Source organism: Phaethon lepturus, unplaced genomic scaffold (assembly GCF_000687285.1).
Source record: "Phaethon lepturus isolate BGI_N335 unplaced genomic scaffold, ASM68728v1 scaffold11776, whole genome shotgun sequence".
Classification (NCBI taxonomy): domain Eukaryota; kingdom Metazoa; phylum Chordata; class Aves; order Phaethontiformes; family Phaethontidae; genus Phaethon; species Phaethon lepturus.
In genome coordinates, this window is record NW_010544135.1 from 1 (window position 1) to 14,672 (window position 14,672).

The 14,672-nt window shown below is 42.9% G+C and overlaps 1 protein-coding gene across 1 annotated transcript in view; it reads left to right on the top strand.

The window, feature by feature from the left end:
• Window positions 1-1,500: 1,500 nt before the first annotated feature.
• LOC104621943 (fibroblast growth factor receptor 2-like) overlaps window positions 1,501-14,672 on the top strand; it is a gene marked incomplete at its 3' end in the record, with an annotated part of 67,093 nt that continues 53,921 nt past the window's right edge. Inside the window, 2 exon segments of the mRNA XM_010288578.1 lie at window positions 1,501-1,561; window positions 3,807-4,064. Coding sequence (XP_010286880.1) covers window positions 1,501-1,561; window positions 3,807-4,064 — 319 coding nt within the window.

Genomic DNA, 14,672 nt, shown 5'->3' on the forward strand with positions numbered 1-14,672 from the left:
GCTCGGGGGAGCGCGGCCGGCCGGTCGGAGCTGCCCCCGCCCGAGAGAGAGGGGAAAAGAAATCCTCAATGAAATATATATTTAAATGCAAAACGGCTCGTTCAAACAGGGACCCATTATGCCTTTGGTGTGAAACGCTATCAACATTTAAAACTTCATTGTCTCCTTTGTACCAAATGCCTGTAAATCTTCCACTAGCCTTTACTCATTTTCATCTGAAAAGCCTGTTTGGGCTGAATAGACAGCAATCAGCAGCCTCTGGACTTCTCTCTCTCTCCCTGGAATGTCAATTAAAATGCAGATTTTTTTTTTTTTCTTCCTCCCCTGATCTCTTAGTAGCAAAAGACTTGAGAAAAGCGGGATAGTCCTGGAAAGCAAATGAAAGAAGTTCAAACAATGAAAAAGTACTGAAGCTGCCAGCCGGTTCCCATTAGTCCTCCAGAATTAATGTTTAATAGTTGTGATGCTCAGATTTGCTTGGAGATTGAACTATGATGAAGTCTTGTTAGATGTGTGTGTATATATATATATTTATAGACGCATATATATTTGTGTGTGTGTATGCGTATACAAAGCTGTTAGCTTAAAAGCTTCACCTACCTGGATTTTTCTAATGAAGCTACCGGGCTTTCAGGGCGCTTGAGATTTCTTTGTAGAGGGAAGATCCGTATTTCACTCGGATTTTGCTATTCCCTGCCTAATAGAGAAGGATGCTGAAGAGTTATACAACGAGTGATGTATTGATTTGGTTAACATACCCTACAAATTGTGCTCTCTCTGGGGAGTGATAAACATCTTATAAACAACAATGGAAGTAGATTAAAAAGAACACTGAGCGTTGAATTTAATTAATGCCACTGCTGAACAAGTACTACTTGTTTGTGTGTGTGAGTGTGTTTAAACTGAAGTACAGCTTGGAGGAATTTGGTTGGGCTCCCAAACCAGTCTGCTTTCCCATGCTTGTCAGTTTGGCAAAGAAATTTGGGCAGGTATGTGACGAGGTGAAAATTGACTTGATGAGCGAGTGGCAAGGAGAGCCATCAATCATTGGAGCCTGACAACTCCTCCCCGAAGTGTAGGCTGAGAAGAGAGACAGAGTTCCCTTTCAAGGGGAAAAATAAACACTACGTGTGGCTTTCACTGAGTCTGAGACTCCAGGAGGGATTATGGTATTGTAGTCAGGAAGCCAGAATTGTGGAGGCCAAAAAGCATGCTGGGGCTGTGTTCCAAACATTGAGATAGGGGTACATAATTATCCAGCACAGGAGGTCTTTCCAGAGACTTGTCCCCCAGCAACTGTGGCGATTAAACTATGAAAAGAATTTGGTTTCGTTTCATCTTCCTTGGACTCCGCTTCTTTTGGGAAAGGGCAATCCTCGAACCCTGGTCGCTGTCGTGGTGGTAAAAAGTGGTTTGGCTCCGCGGATGGCTCCAGAGCTCTGATGTTAGCTCTGCTACGCCTTTGCAAGCCACGGTCTTTAATTTTCTGTTGCCCTGTGGATGAAGAGTCCCTTCTTTCTGCGGCAGATGTTCAGGTGCAGAAGCTGGCAAAAGCCTTCAGGTGAGAAGACGCGTGGTCAAGTAACCTTGTGCTGCGCTTCAGGACTGGGGATGAGGATAGGAACAACAAGCGTGCTTTCAGTGGCCTTTACTGTAGCCTAAAAATCTGAAACGGCTGAATTGTGAGTGGGATTAATGCTGTTAGAGTCTGGAATATAGGCTAGTGTTATGGTATGTTTTCTTTTTGCAAAGCTATGGTTAAATTTTGCATTTATATACATAGCCTTTAATTGGGCTTTACAGGATCATTGATGGAAATGAAGGTAGCATTACATCCAGTCTGTGAATTAGGGTTTCTGCCCGTTCTACAGCTGGATAAACTGAGCTACAGAGCTGTGGCTGGCAGACCACGAGTCGGGAGGTTGAGCTGGGTGGTGGCGGCAAGGAGGGCTTGCTCCGGTCCTTCACCAGACACAAACCCGTTTGGGAGACAGAGCTCTCTTCAGTTCTGCACCTGCGCTGCGCTTGTTTGGAGAAGCGCTCGGCGAGCTCTTTGCAGATGTTTATGCAGTGGGCTGGTGGTGGTTTCACTGGAGATTTAATAGTAGTTGCTAGCTTGTGGTCCAGGATGCCGGTGCTATGCTTAAATCTCTAAATGAGGGACAGAGCTTTGAACTGATATCAGCTGGGGTGAAGAAGGCTTGCCCTGAAGTATCGGGGATTCACCTGAAGTACTGTGTATTAATTATTTTCCACAGGTGCTTTATTTATGTCATCTAAAATCTGTTCCTACTGACTCCAGAAGTTACTGTATATGGTAGCCAAGGTAGAAGATGCCTCAACAGCATTTCTGTCCTTAGCACTGTGAACTTGGCTTGCGTGTAGCAGGTAGCAAAAGGCTAATAAAATCTGAATAAGCTTTTTGATGGTTGGCTTTGTAAAGGGAGAATATTTGTCCGTGTTTCTGTGTACTGTGTGCTGAGGTACCATACCACGTCCAAATGACAGGGAGTTTTGAGAAGTTTGCCTTTATCTCTACAGTTGCTGCCTTTTTTTTTAAAGGTGAGGGCAGGAGGGAAAAAGAGGTTTTATGTTATTTTTCCCTTCAAGGCATGTGCTCTCTAAGCTTCAGTTGGGTTTCATCACATCCAAGATGAATTATTGGCCAGATTAGAACAACTGCTGCAGTTAGTTGTTTCATCCCTTTACTGAGGTTTACCATCTTTTATTTTTGAAGCGGAAAATCAGGTCTAATTTTCTGGTTGAGCTGTTAAATCGCCCTGTGAGGATGCTCTTCTGACCCTCACCTGGCTTCTTAGTGTGGTGGCAACAGGGTCCCCTGAAGGGAATGCCAATTACTTTGGTACCGCTTCTCTTCTCTCTTCCATCAGCCCATGCCTGGATTACCAGTCAACTCCATCCGTTTGAATTAGTTTTACTGTGAATAAGATAAGACTTTTATTTTTTCCCGTCTGAAAGATCTATCTCAATAAGCATCGTTGAAGGAGCGATTGAGAACCGAAACGTGTGTGCACGTGGGAGCGTGCTGTGCAGTTTAGCACGTATGAGCGGAGAGCGATGCTGGGGAGGTCTGCTCTGGAACTGCAACCTGTACTACACTTTACACAGATTTTAACTGCCTGTAATGCAGCGTAGCTAACCAGCATCCCTGTAAAGACTGGAGCCTTTCACCTGTACAGGACTCTCAGGCTTTGAAAGGACGCTGAGCCGAGGTAGAAGAAGGTACTTCCATAGGGGAGCTGGAAGTCCTGAGATGAAATAGTGTCTTATGGACTATCCAAGTCTAAGGAGTATTTTTCAGCTGTTTTTCTTGTGGAAAATTACTGAATTCTTGCAAATTCAGCTGGCTGCAGAACTGCCTAGGTGAAGGAATGAAAAACAAGGCAAACTTACATAAACCTTCAAACAATAACAAGAATATAATTTGTATAATTGTGGTAATTTTGCAGCATTGCAGGTTATATGCCTGCACATGTGTGTGCTTCTCGTTTTTTAAAAACTGTATATTTTTCTGTCAGTAAAGTAGCTCTCTAAATATGTGCTGAGAAGTGATTTTGTGAAAACAAGGAGGACTTGGTTACGCCTCAGGTGATGATGGAAACTGCTAACAGAAAATGAAAAGTCACTCACTTTTCACATATTCTTGAAGCTGGAACACTATTTTCCCCATCCTCCTCCTTTCCCCCCCCCCCTCACCTTAGCTCTGTTCGGGGCTTTGTGAAGTTTTTTGGTTTGCTGTTTAAGATGGTTTCGCTAACAGTGTTAAATCTCTCTCCTCCCCGCAGCAGCAGCCGTCATTCCAAGGGAGGAGGTATTACCCTGGCCGAAGGCACTACTTTTCTCTCCATGCTTCTCTAGAGGTGTTCAGATGGGATTAAAGTCCACATGGAGATATGGAAATGGACCAGGAATTTACTCTAAAAAGATGGTCAGCTGGGATTCGGGTTGCCTTATCTGCCTGGTGGTGGTCACCATGGCTGGACTTTCCCTGGCTCGACCTTCGTTCAATTTAGTTGTTGAAGACGCGACGCTGGAACCTGAAGGTAAATCACTCTAGAATCCTTAGTTCTGCAAAATAAGTTAAGTTTAAATGCCTGAACGTCTGAAATAGAAGTCAACATCTTTATGTGCTTTGGTAAATCTAAGGCAAGTAACAGGTTAGCCCTCAAGAGTTATGTTTTTTGACTTTTCTTGCTCACACGTGGGCTGTGTTCATACAAGCACGCGTTTATTTAATCTTATGCAAGCAAGTGGTGTCAGTGATTTCACTTGGGACTGTCATCATGTTGTATAATGAAAGCGTACGGCTGAAAGTTTTGAGGAACGGGACTTTAAAGGAAACAGTCTATTGCACCTACGCGTGTTGCATGTTGCTATCTCGAGATGTGAAATGGCTGTATAGCTGCATGTCTTTGCGAGTCTCTTAACCCGAGAAGTTCAGAGAAGAAGAAATCCCAATAGTTTCTAATGGTGTGGCCTGGATGTTTAGTTTTGCCAGGCACTCTGCAAAAATGGTGGTGCAGCTTTATTGGTGTTTGTACTTAGAGTATATTTCCCTATTGCTGTTAATATCCGAGGGCAATCGGTACAGTGTCTGGACTGCAAGGTCTGGAAGTGTAAATGTTGAGATCCGAATAGCAAGGAGTGCAGTTTGTTACTGTGAAAGCAAAGGCTAATTGAAACCTTTACATTGGAAGAGATGTTTTGATAAAATCTCCTATTCTGAGCCTGCACCTGTTGGTATGTTCCTGCAGGTGTATCTGTTCCTCAAGCTTTGCAAAGTGGTGTTCTTCCCTAAAGAGTGAAGGAGAGGCTCGTTATTGTCATGAGCTGGTTGTTTTTAAGAATGATTTTATGGTATTGTGTAGGATCTTTCCTGCTCTCCGAGCACCTTAGGGGGAGAATGAGGCTTCCTTCTTAAGGTTTTATCTGTCCTTTAGAGGAGCGATTACATTTCTAATAACTCAACTGTCAAACCAATATAATGGTCCATAGAGCGTTTCTGCTGCGGCAAGCTTGCTGCAGAGAATTTGGCCTTTACGCATTCTACTACTCATGTCCACGGACACAGCTTTGTCTTTATTTAATACATTTTCATGCAAAACTTATTTGTTTCTATCCACTACCTCTAAAAATAGACGTCACCAGCTAACACATTTTTAGAATCTGTTCCAAGTACATTTTTATTGATGGCAGGGGATGAACTATTTCGGGACGACGAGCCCTCCTCCCTAGCAAGCATTCCTGAAAAAAAATTAACAAAGTATAGCAATATTGTCATCTGTCAGCCATAGAGATTGTTGATAGTAAAGATTTTTGTTTTTTTTCTTTTGAAGGTAACTCGAGAATTAAAAAAGAAAAGCCCACCTCTCATCACCACTTACTGTGTGATTTGTTAATTGCACATCTGGTGCCTTTTTGGCTTTTCAGAGGAATGATAAAATAATGAATAATTCTGGTTTCAGATTAGCTGTTTGTAGTGAGGTCCCCTAGTTTTGGGGTTAAATGAGAAAGAATGTGGTTGCATGATTGGTGGAGTATTTTACAGGGAGAAGAGTAATATTTTTTTTTTGAAGGATGCCTGATAATTTTTCAGTTTTTCAGGGAAAGAATAGCTTTTATTATTTTTAAAAAATACAGTTTAAAAATATGTTGCTTCCTCAGTGAATACCCAGGGGGTGGAATCTGGCTTTTATCAAAGTGTAAATTGTTAAAAAGGATTTAAAACTTCTTCCCTGGGCAGGAATGTTACTGACATGCAACAATTTTAGACGTGAGAACCTGAATCGTTACCAGAAAGGAGAAAAAACCCACACTTCTAAGTTAATGGTATAAGAAGAGCTTTTATGCTGCAGAATACAGGGAATTGTGTAGGATTTATATCTTAGATTTGGGAGATAAAACCTTCTTTATGTACTTCCTTAAACCTATTTTTTAAAAAAAAAACCCAACTCTTTTAACACAACCACCTTCTCTGGGTTCCATCACTGCCACCCACAAGCTTTCTCAGCTGAAAACAAAACAAAAAACCCTTCAAAAAAAAACCTCTTCAAAAACAAAGCAGACTTCTTTTTTTAATTTAGTAAATGCCAAACATTTTGGCTACAGCTAATTTGGGGGGTCAGGTGCTGTAATAATGTAAATTTTTGGTAGGGCTGCTGACTCTGCAGTCATTAGAGCTCTGACATTTCATACCAGCTGAGAAGGTCGACAGGGCCATGACCTTTTGTGACACATGTTGATCTGTTCCTTAGTCTTCCTTCATGGACATGCCATAAATTTTGTCTTTTTTTGACGTTCGGTGCTTTTTTGTTACTGTTTATTGTCTTAGTGACTCAGAATATTAAAAAAGCTGTATGCACCCTTAACAGGAATTGAGATTGTGGCTTTTCGTTCCTTTGATTGTAATGGAGAATATACTCTTGTCTCATGTTGATCTGTTCCTTAGTCTTCCTTCATGGACATGCCCTAAATTTTGTCTTTTTTTGACGTTCGGTGTTTTTTTTGTTACTATTTATTGTCTTAGTGACTCAGAATATTAAAAAAGCTGTATGCACCCTTAACAGGAATTGAGATTGTGGCTTTTCGTTCCTTTGATTGTAATGGAGAATATACTCTTGTCTCGTAGCTAATCGTAACTTCAGGGACACTTCTCATAATTTTCTTCAGAGTATCGGGTTAAGTACGTACTTTAGCACAAGCAACATATGTGCAGGATACGTGCAAGACGTTGTTAGGCATCAAGGTACTTTACTTCTAGCTGTCTGCAGTCAATCTGCTCTCTTTGGTAGCACGCTTCTCCTGGGTGCTTTTAAGAAACGCTGGACTCTTTGAGCTCTGAATCTCATCCGTGACCATTAGATATTACTCTGGTACGTATGAAAGCATTTACACTGAAGAATGGTATCTTGAGGCATTGTAAATTATGAAGTCAATGTTGATGTCATGGGTGCTGGCGAAGGGCTGGATCTTGAGCATGGTCGTTACTGGTTGTGGTGCTTTCTTCCTTAACCAGTGACGGCAAAATCTGAGGCTGTTAAGCAGTGTGAGCGGGAGCAGGACCTGTGGGAGTTAGTCTGGGGACTGTCAACCATCAAATTATATCTTACATCAAGTGTTTACGTATATGTTTTATATCCTAGGGAGTATAAAGACTTTCTGCCTTTAAATATTTAGGAATAAGTCTACCGCAGTGTGTACAAAGGGGCCATTCTCTTTCTGTGTACCCAGGCCATGAAGGCCTTTGATGATAGCCAATGTTTCGAAAGGGCTCTGACCGCACACATAGGTTTGAAGGGTTATTTTGTGAACTGAATAATTAGTTTAGACATATATTTGATAAATAGCAAGCTCTCCCTTGACCTTCCCTTGCCCAAGCTGTGTGTTATCGTTCTGCTGGGTAGCTAATTTAGTCTCTTCCCCACATGCAGTGTGTTGACGCTGTCCTTGGAGCACCCACTCGGAGCCCTCGCCTGGTGCAGGCACAGTGTGTTTCAGTTCTTTTAATTTAGGTCAAATTTCAAAGGACTAATTTAAGCTTTCCACAAGGGACAGCCTACTTCTGAGTCCTGTGAAAAACACGGTAGTTCAAAATGGCCTTAAATGTGCGTTTGGGAGGTTCCCAGGGGCAGCAGTGAAGGGGAGAGACTTTCTGTAATGGGTGACGTGTCCTTACGGTGGGCTCTGAAGCGAGTAACGAGTTCTTGTTTGGGTTTTAACTGGTCGCAGCTATTTGCTGGCGCTAAACAACATACAAACATAAACAAGTTCACTACCCAGAGCAATACCTTCCTCTTTGTAAAAATGTTGCATAATATGAGCAATATACCTTCATTTTTGTAAAAATGATGCAAGTGCTTAAAGGTTGACGTCACCTCTGGTCACAAGGTTAATGTCACCTGTGGGCACAGTGGTTAGCACAGTCCATTTGGAGATCCTTCGTTAGCCGCCACGACCCTCCTGGATCAGGCTGTGGGGTCTTGAGGTGCTTCTCAGGCTCCCAGGGAGTGGCAGGGCTGCAGCATGTGGAGGAGGGATGCTGCGGTGGTGGGATGTCCCCTGTCCCACAGGGAGCCGTGTGCTCCCCATCTTGGGGTGCCCCCATGGGTCCTTTCCATGCTGGTGGGACCCCACACAGTGGCCGTTGTCCCGGGGCAGAGGCGGTGGAGAAGCACCAGGATGCTGCTTCCAATTTGGTAGGAAAAATAAAGCAAAAAGTTCACCCAGGGTTCCCTTGTTACCTTTTTTTAACAAGAGCCATGGCTTTGATATCTGCAAGTTATGATTAACAATTCAAACTGATTAGTTAAATCAGAGTTTGTGTTTTTTTTTTTTTAAGGTAAGGCAATTATCACAGCCCATTATGGAGGAATGTGACATCCCCACAGTTCAGGGTGAGGGCTGGATGCCCTTTCAGAGATGCGGTTCAGTAAGTTATTTGGCCCAGTACAGGAATTGCTAGCTGAGATTCTGGGGAATTTTACAAGCAGCCGGATTAAATCAGTCTTAATGTGTCCATTCTGCGTTTAAAATCCTCAGTCCTTTAGCAGGGGCATGGTCTTGAGCTGTAGATTAATTGGGTATGGGTAGGGTTGTGATTTACAGTCGGTGTTGATGAGACACCGGGAGTTGGTAATGTGTCAGCGTGGCAACTATTTTGTAAAGTAGCACAACTAATGGCACGTTTCAGGCTTATCTGCTATATTTTACAATTGCAGCTTTTTGAAGAAAAAAAAAGTTAGCTTTTAGGAATTTGATTCCTTTCCTGATTTTTATTTTTGGAGCCAGGAGATTTTCAAAGATGCTGAGTTGTGAGGGTTTTTAATTTTATTTTACTTTTAAACCACTTGTATAGATAAAACCCCAAAGCAGGCACCGATTCCAATGGATGCATAGTTTTCTAATCTTAAAATAGTTCTTCCTTGGCAGAGAACTTGCAACGAATTTCAGGCTATAGTAACTTTTTTTACAGGCAAGTTACAAACCTTTGCAAGCAGAATTTACAATGAAAATGCTGACAACTCCAGTTATGCAAGGTTGTGTGCACATGAGATGGACTGCTGTGATGTTTTAATAATAACCGTAGCATAGCTTTTAATGAGCATGTTTCTATATCCAGCTTCTTAGCTTCAGTAGAAATTATCACTTGCCTTTATAGAAATACATTCAAAGACAAGTGTTTTCTTAGAATGAATATTTAGTTTAGGAACAGATGGGAGTGCAAGAAAAATACTTAACTATCCCTTTTTCTATCATTAATAGAGAAAAATTCCTTCCTAGAAGGGTCAGATTTTTAAGTGTTAAACATTTGTGAGTCCTCAAGCTTGAAGCTTTAAAGCAGAGACTTTCTTTGAAGCAACACTCCTTAGCAGCGTAAATCCCTGCTTTTAAAAGAACCATCACCCACTTGGGCAAGTTGCGTCTTGTCTATTTATAATAGCACACCTGGTTTAACTAGAAGAGAAAATGTATTTCAGTGTAGTTAACCAAGTGCAAAATTAGTGCTGAAAAGACCTCGGGAACCCAAAGCATGTCTGAAGCGATGAAGAGTCCGGAGTTTTGCGCCAGTGTGACTGAGGGTTCGGCTCGTGGCCGCGGGCTGGCCGCGCTGTGCTCCTCCATCACGGCTGGGCAACATTGGTCAGGACGCGGTGATTCGTGGTTGTGGTGGCTGCGGGAAACCGGGCAATAGGTGATCTGGCACGGAGCCTGCCGGGGTAAAATTATCCTTACAGCAATTTGGGAACTGATTTCAACAGCAGTCCGACTTCAGTTCAGGTTCAGCACGTCATGCCGTGTGTCTCTACCATTTTTCTTTTTGGACATGGCACAGCATGCCCCCAAATTGGAGATGCTGGCTTGTAATACTGGGGACTATGCTGGCTTTTAACCTGGTTGAAAGAGAAGTTGGAGCAACTTTGAATACAGGCAAATCTTAAATAAAGACCAGATTTGCAAGAGTGCAGCAGCCAACAGCTCCTGTTATAATTGCGAAACGTGCGCTGGGAGCGCCGAGCTGTTCTGGAAGTTCGGCCCTTCGGGTTGCAATCGGAGTCGAGAGCGTCAGCAAAACTGCGTCGGCATTTACTGCTTGGGTACCGCACCTCTTGACGAGGCCAGTTGCAAAATAAGATACTCTGTAAGAGGGGTAAATATGTAGTTTTTTTTTTTTTAAACTCTTAAAAACAGTGTATAATTCATTTACCAGTTACGTACATCTCCAGGGTATCCTTTCCCATCTTTTAATTATCACTGCTGGGTTTTCTTTGAAAGAGAACCCAGTTTTTCAGGGTTTTGGTTTTCCTGGACCTATTTCTGAGTATCAGACTAGTCAGCACCTGGTACAGAGACGTGTCTCCTGGGCTTCGCTTTCTGCTGGTTCAGGTCCTTGTGCTGCTTGTCGCCACGCAAATGACGTTTTCCCTATCAGAGGGAGGGACAGAAAGGCAAGCCGAGTTCCAGCTGAATTCTGCCGTGCCCTTTCCTTCACTTGCCTTGCTGTTATTATTTTAATTGTATTTTTAAACTGACTGTAAGTGAAAGCACTTGGTGAACCTCAGCGGAGCCGAGGAGTTGTGCGATCTGACCTACTTTCACTCCCCTCCTCGCATGCCGTTGCAAGTTGTGTGTAATTATTGCTTTTCCTCCCCCGCAAAAGAACTGGCTCGTCAGTTTGGGACGTTAACCGATGCCGAGCGGCCTCGCGACGCGCCTCACGGTAGCAAAGCCGCAAGAACCCGGAGGAGGGGAAGACTCCTTCGCACCAAGGAAGCGGCTTGCGTTTGTGAGGGATTGCTGGGAAGGACGACGTGCTGGGGGCTGAAGGGAGAAAAAGGAGGATGAGAAGCTGGTTGGGGAGGAGAAAATCATATTTTGGCTGTATTGTAATTTTTTTTTTCTCCTAGCTTTTCATGAATTCCTATTTCAAAAGGGGGTTGGTGAGGTGGTAGTTACCACCTCAGGCTTTGTCCCAGGGGGTTACGGCTGTTTGGGGCGGAGGCGGTGGCTGGGCGTGCTCGAGCGGCCTGCGCTGGCCAGGACAAGTCCGCAGGAGGTGAAATGGTGGCCGGACGGAAGAGAACTCGATCGGAGCACCATGCTGCGGCTTCGCTCTGCACGTAATAAAAAGCTGTGGCGTAGAAAAATTACGTAAGGTGCACTACAGTCTTGTCTTTAGGGTGGCCTGCGTGGTGTGCAGGGGTACGGGTGAGCTGCTGGCCGGCCCGGCGGCTGGGGGGAGCGTGCTTCCGTCGTTCGTGAAGTGCCCTGCTCAGTGTCTCTGTGTTGCAATGTTTAATTTGTTTCAAGGAAAATAATGTGACTTAGAATTCCGAATGCCACCCAACAGTTCTTAAAAGTCATTTTAAAACTACAGTTTACATTTTGAGCGGTTTCTTGAGCTCGGTTCTATTAAACGTAGTTTAATCGTGGAAAAGAATCCTGTTTAGATATTACAGTGTTGAAGTACCCCCGTTTGTCTGATATTGTTTGCTTGCTGGGGGAGCACAGGTATTTCAGATGTGCCGCCACTCAGTAAGAGCTCTCCTCCTAACAATTCAGAAGCACTTGGACCATCTTCCATTAGTGTGGCAAAGTGCCCAGGAGCCATGGCTGCAGTGACAGAGGTGTCTGCAGGTTAAAAACAACCCTTGTCATGTAAAATGGTTGTGGGCCACCTGGAAGTGCAGATAGCTAGGCTTTCTTTCAACTTCTGGGCTTGTTCTGTTGCTTTTTCTTTGTCCCCAGGTACCACAGGTGACGCTTCTTGGTGTGGAGATGGAGTTGAATTAGCTCTGATGCCTTTTGACTAAACCTTGCTCTCTGTTAAAAGGGAGCCTGGTATGCCTTGAAGCTTTGAAGTATTGGGAGAATATCCTATGGTTTACATGTGTTGTGGATAGCACTTTCAAAAGTGCTCAGGGGATGTTTTGGGGATATTGTTTCCAGTGACTTTTTTCAAATCCCACTTTAGGAAGTGGGGAGAGATGAATTTCAGGGGAACAGGCAAGATGAGGCTTCCAGATGAGCTGCTGAAATTAACAGGATTTGTATAGTCAAGTAAAAATGGGAATGTGTACAAAAGAAACAACTGCTGACTTGCTTATAGGGAATCTGAATAGATGTTCTCTGCATCCAGAACTAACACTTGAACATTAAATTGTGCAATTTTTAACCTCACAGTTGTAATTTATTTCTTTTGCATATTGAGTAGTAATAGTCCTGAGCATGGCCTTTGGCAAAGCTGGAAGAAAAAAAGTTGTGTTTTTATGTTTGGACTTATGCTATGTTTTGTTATGTTTTTATGTTGCTCTTGAAATGCAAATAAAGAACCTGAAAAAAGCTACAGATTGGAATGGATGCAAGAAAATATTAAAACCAAGAAAACCCCTTTGCAACTAAATATACGTGCTCATACCTTTTCCCAAGGCTGTGTATCTTATATGGAGCCTTTCCCAAGCAGACTTTAACACTGAGTTGGACAATGGGAGCTGATTAAATTGTTCTGCCGCTTGGTTATGTGCAGAATACAGTCAGGAAGATTTGATGTTCTGCTCTTGCTGAAAGTAGAAACAAGAAGAAAACGATGCTAGTCTTGGATTCTGCTTTTTAGAGAGAGAAGGTTAATTTTTTTTCAGCTTTTCATTTGAGGTTCTGGCAAAAGGTGATGCATTTCCCCTTTGTATTGTATAATAGATTACATGAGAAGACTCTTCTGTAATGAGTTTGAAGAGTAGTTAATTATTTTTGAGATTGCATTACATGTGTATTAAGTTTGAATTGTACTCTCCAGCACACTTAGCCCAGAGAATATCGCTTTTTTACTTTAGGCGGCTAATGGAGCTTATGGCTTGAACAGAAATGGTCAAGATTTGGCACCTGGTACCAAAGGTTCAAATCCTGAAGGTGGCCTGGAGTTTCTCGTCATACTAGTGAACTTATAAAAGGCAGCACAATAATTTTAGGGGTTTTAGTGTGGCTGCTCAAGGTTGGGTATGTTTCTTCCCTCCCTCGTTACCAAGTCTTTGTGCAGAAGACATACTGATGCTTTGCTGTTTCTTGCTCTGTCCCGTATCTGGAGACAAATCCTACGGTGACTGTAGTATAAAGAAGTCTTCATCCTGTAAGGAGCAGACCGTGAAGAATGAGGACAAACAGGAAGAAATTGCAGGGCAGTTCCCAGCAGCAGGAGGTGGCCTTGCTGGTGTCTGTGCTGTTTACTTTGAGCTTGGCATGCTCCGAGTCTTCCCTGGCTTGGCTTCCAAAAGCATAAAGCACACAGCCAAGCCCATGAGCATGTGATACTTGGCATTTTTGACACATGTTGCATGGTTGTGCAGCCGTAACTCAATGATCACAACTGTAAAGACAGGTAGGAGCAAGCTTGCAACAAGTTGTAGGAATTTTTAATCTCTTCATGAAGCCTAGACAAGTATAACTTCTTTTTTCCTTTTGAAAAGGAGTCGTCTTCCTTTAACCGCGGGGTGAGACACATCAGCCCCACTGCTTTGCAGCCATCAAAACCATGATGAAATAGTTCATGTGTCACACCCCATGTCAGCCAACACACCAATATAGGCAGGGGACCTTGTGAGGCTTGCCCCCACTGCTCTCTTCTGTTGGGTGTGATGAGGCCCTTTGTGTCTGTAGCCTGGGCTAAACGCTGCTTGGGGTTCCTTACCTCAAGGAGTTGCCGTTCTATAATTGCTGATCTGCCAAAGAGCATTACACAAGGTAGATAGATGTAATCACATGGGGATAGCTTTTAGGTGCATATGCAGAGCTTTTTTTCTTGCCCAGGGGGTCCTGCAAGTAGTGAAACTCATTGCTGCTCATCAGAATTACTTATTTTTCTAAGTCTTCAAAGCTTAGGAAAACAAGTTAGTGCAGTGTAATATTTTCCCTTACCCGTGATGACATTGGCAAGTATTTCAATTGGAGGAGATTCACTTTTTTAAATGATCTTAGTATATGTAATGCTCAATAGGAGTTGACATGATGTTGGAGGTCCATGCTCTAGCAGGTCAATGTGGCTGGAAGCTCTACTTTTGCTGGAGTACCAGGCATGTATTATGTGGCAACAGTTACTTCATTTTGCAAATGTTCACTTCCAGGGCAAAAGAATTCTTCCTGATCCTCAGATTTTTTTTGTCTGCTTTCATCTCTTGTACCCATCAGGTGACTACATCCTTACAGAATAAGGATAACGGGCTTAAAGAAGATGCCAGGAAAAAATGTTATCTTATTTTGGAGAGTCTGCTTTCAAATAGAGCAGCCTGGGAGCTTGTTTTAAAGGAATGAAGTGAAGACTTAGAATCTGCCACATATTTATGTTTGTAACTCATGGATATCTCTTTGATGCTTTGTGTTTGAAGTTTTTCTGTAAGGCCTAGATTTTTCTTTGTCTGATTTGAACAATTAATGTTTTTATGTATTAGAGAGGAGGGAAACGATTCCTGCTCTTTGCAGTGTTGTTCAGTGACAAGGGATTTTTAAAATTTTTTTTTTTGTGTGTTTTAAAATTATAGAAGGTATTGTAGTAACTTGGAAAGGAAAGTATTTTATCAGAACAGAGAGACTTCCTGATTATGCCTGGCGGAGGCAGAGCTGGGCATAGCTGGCAGCTAGCTGACGGAAACGCAGTACAAATAAGT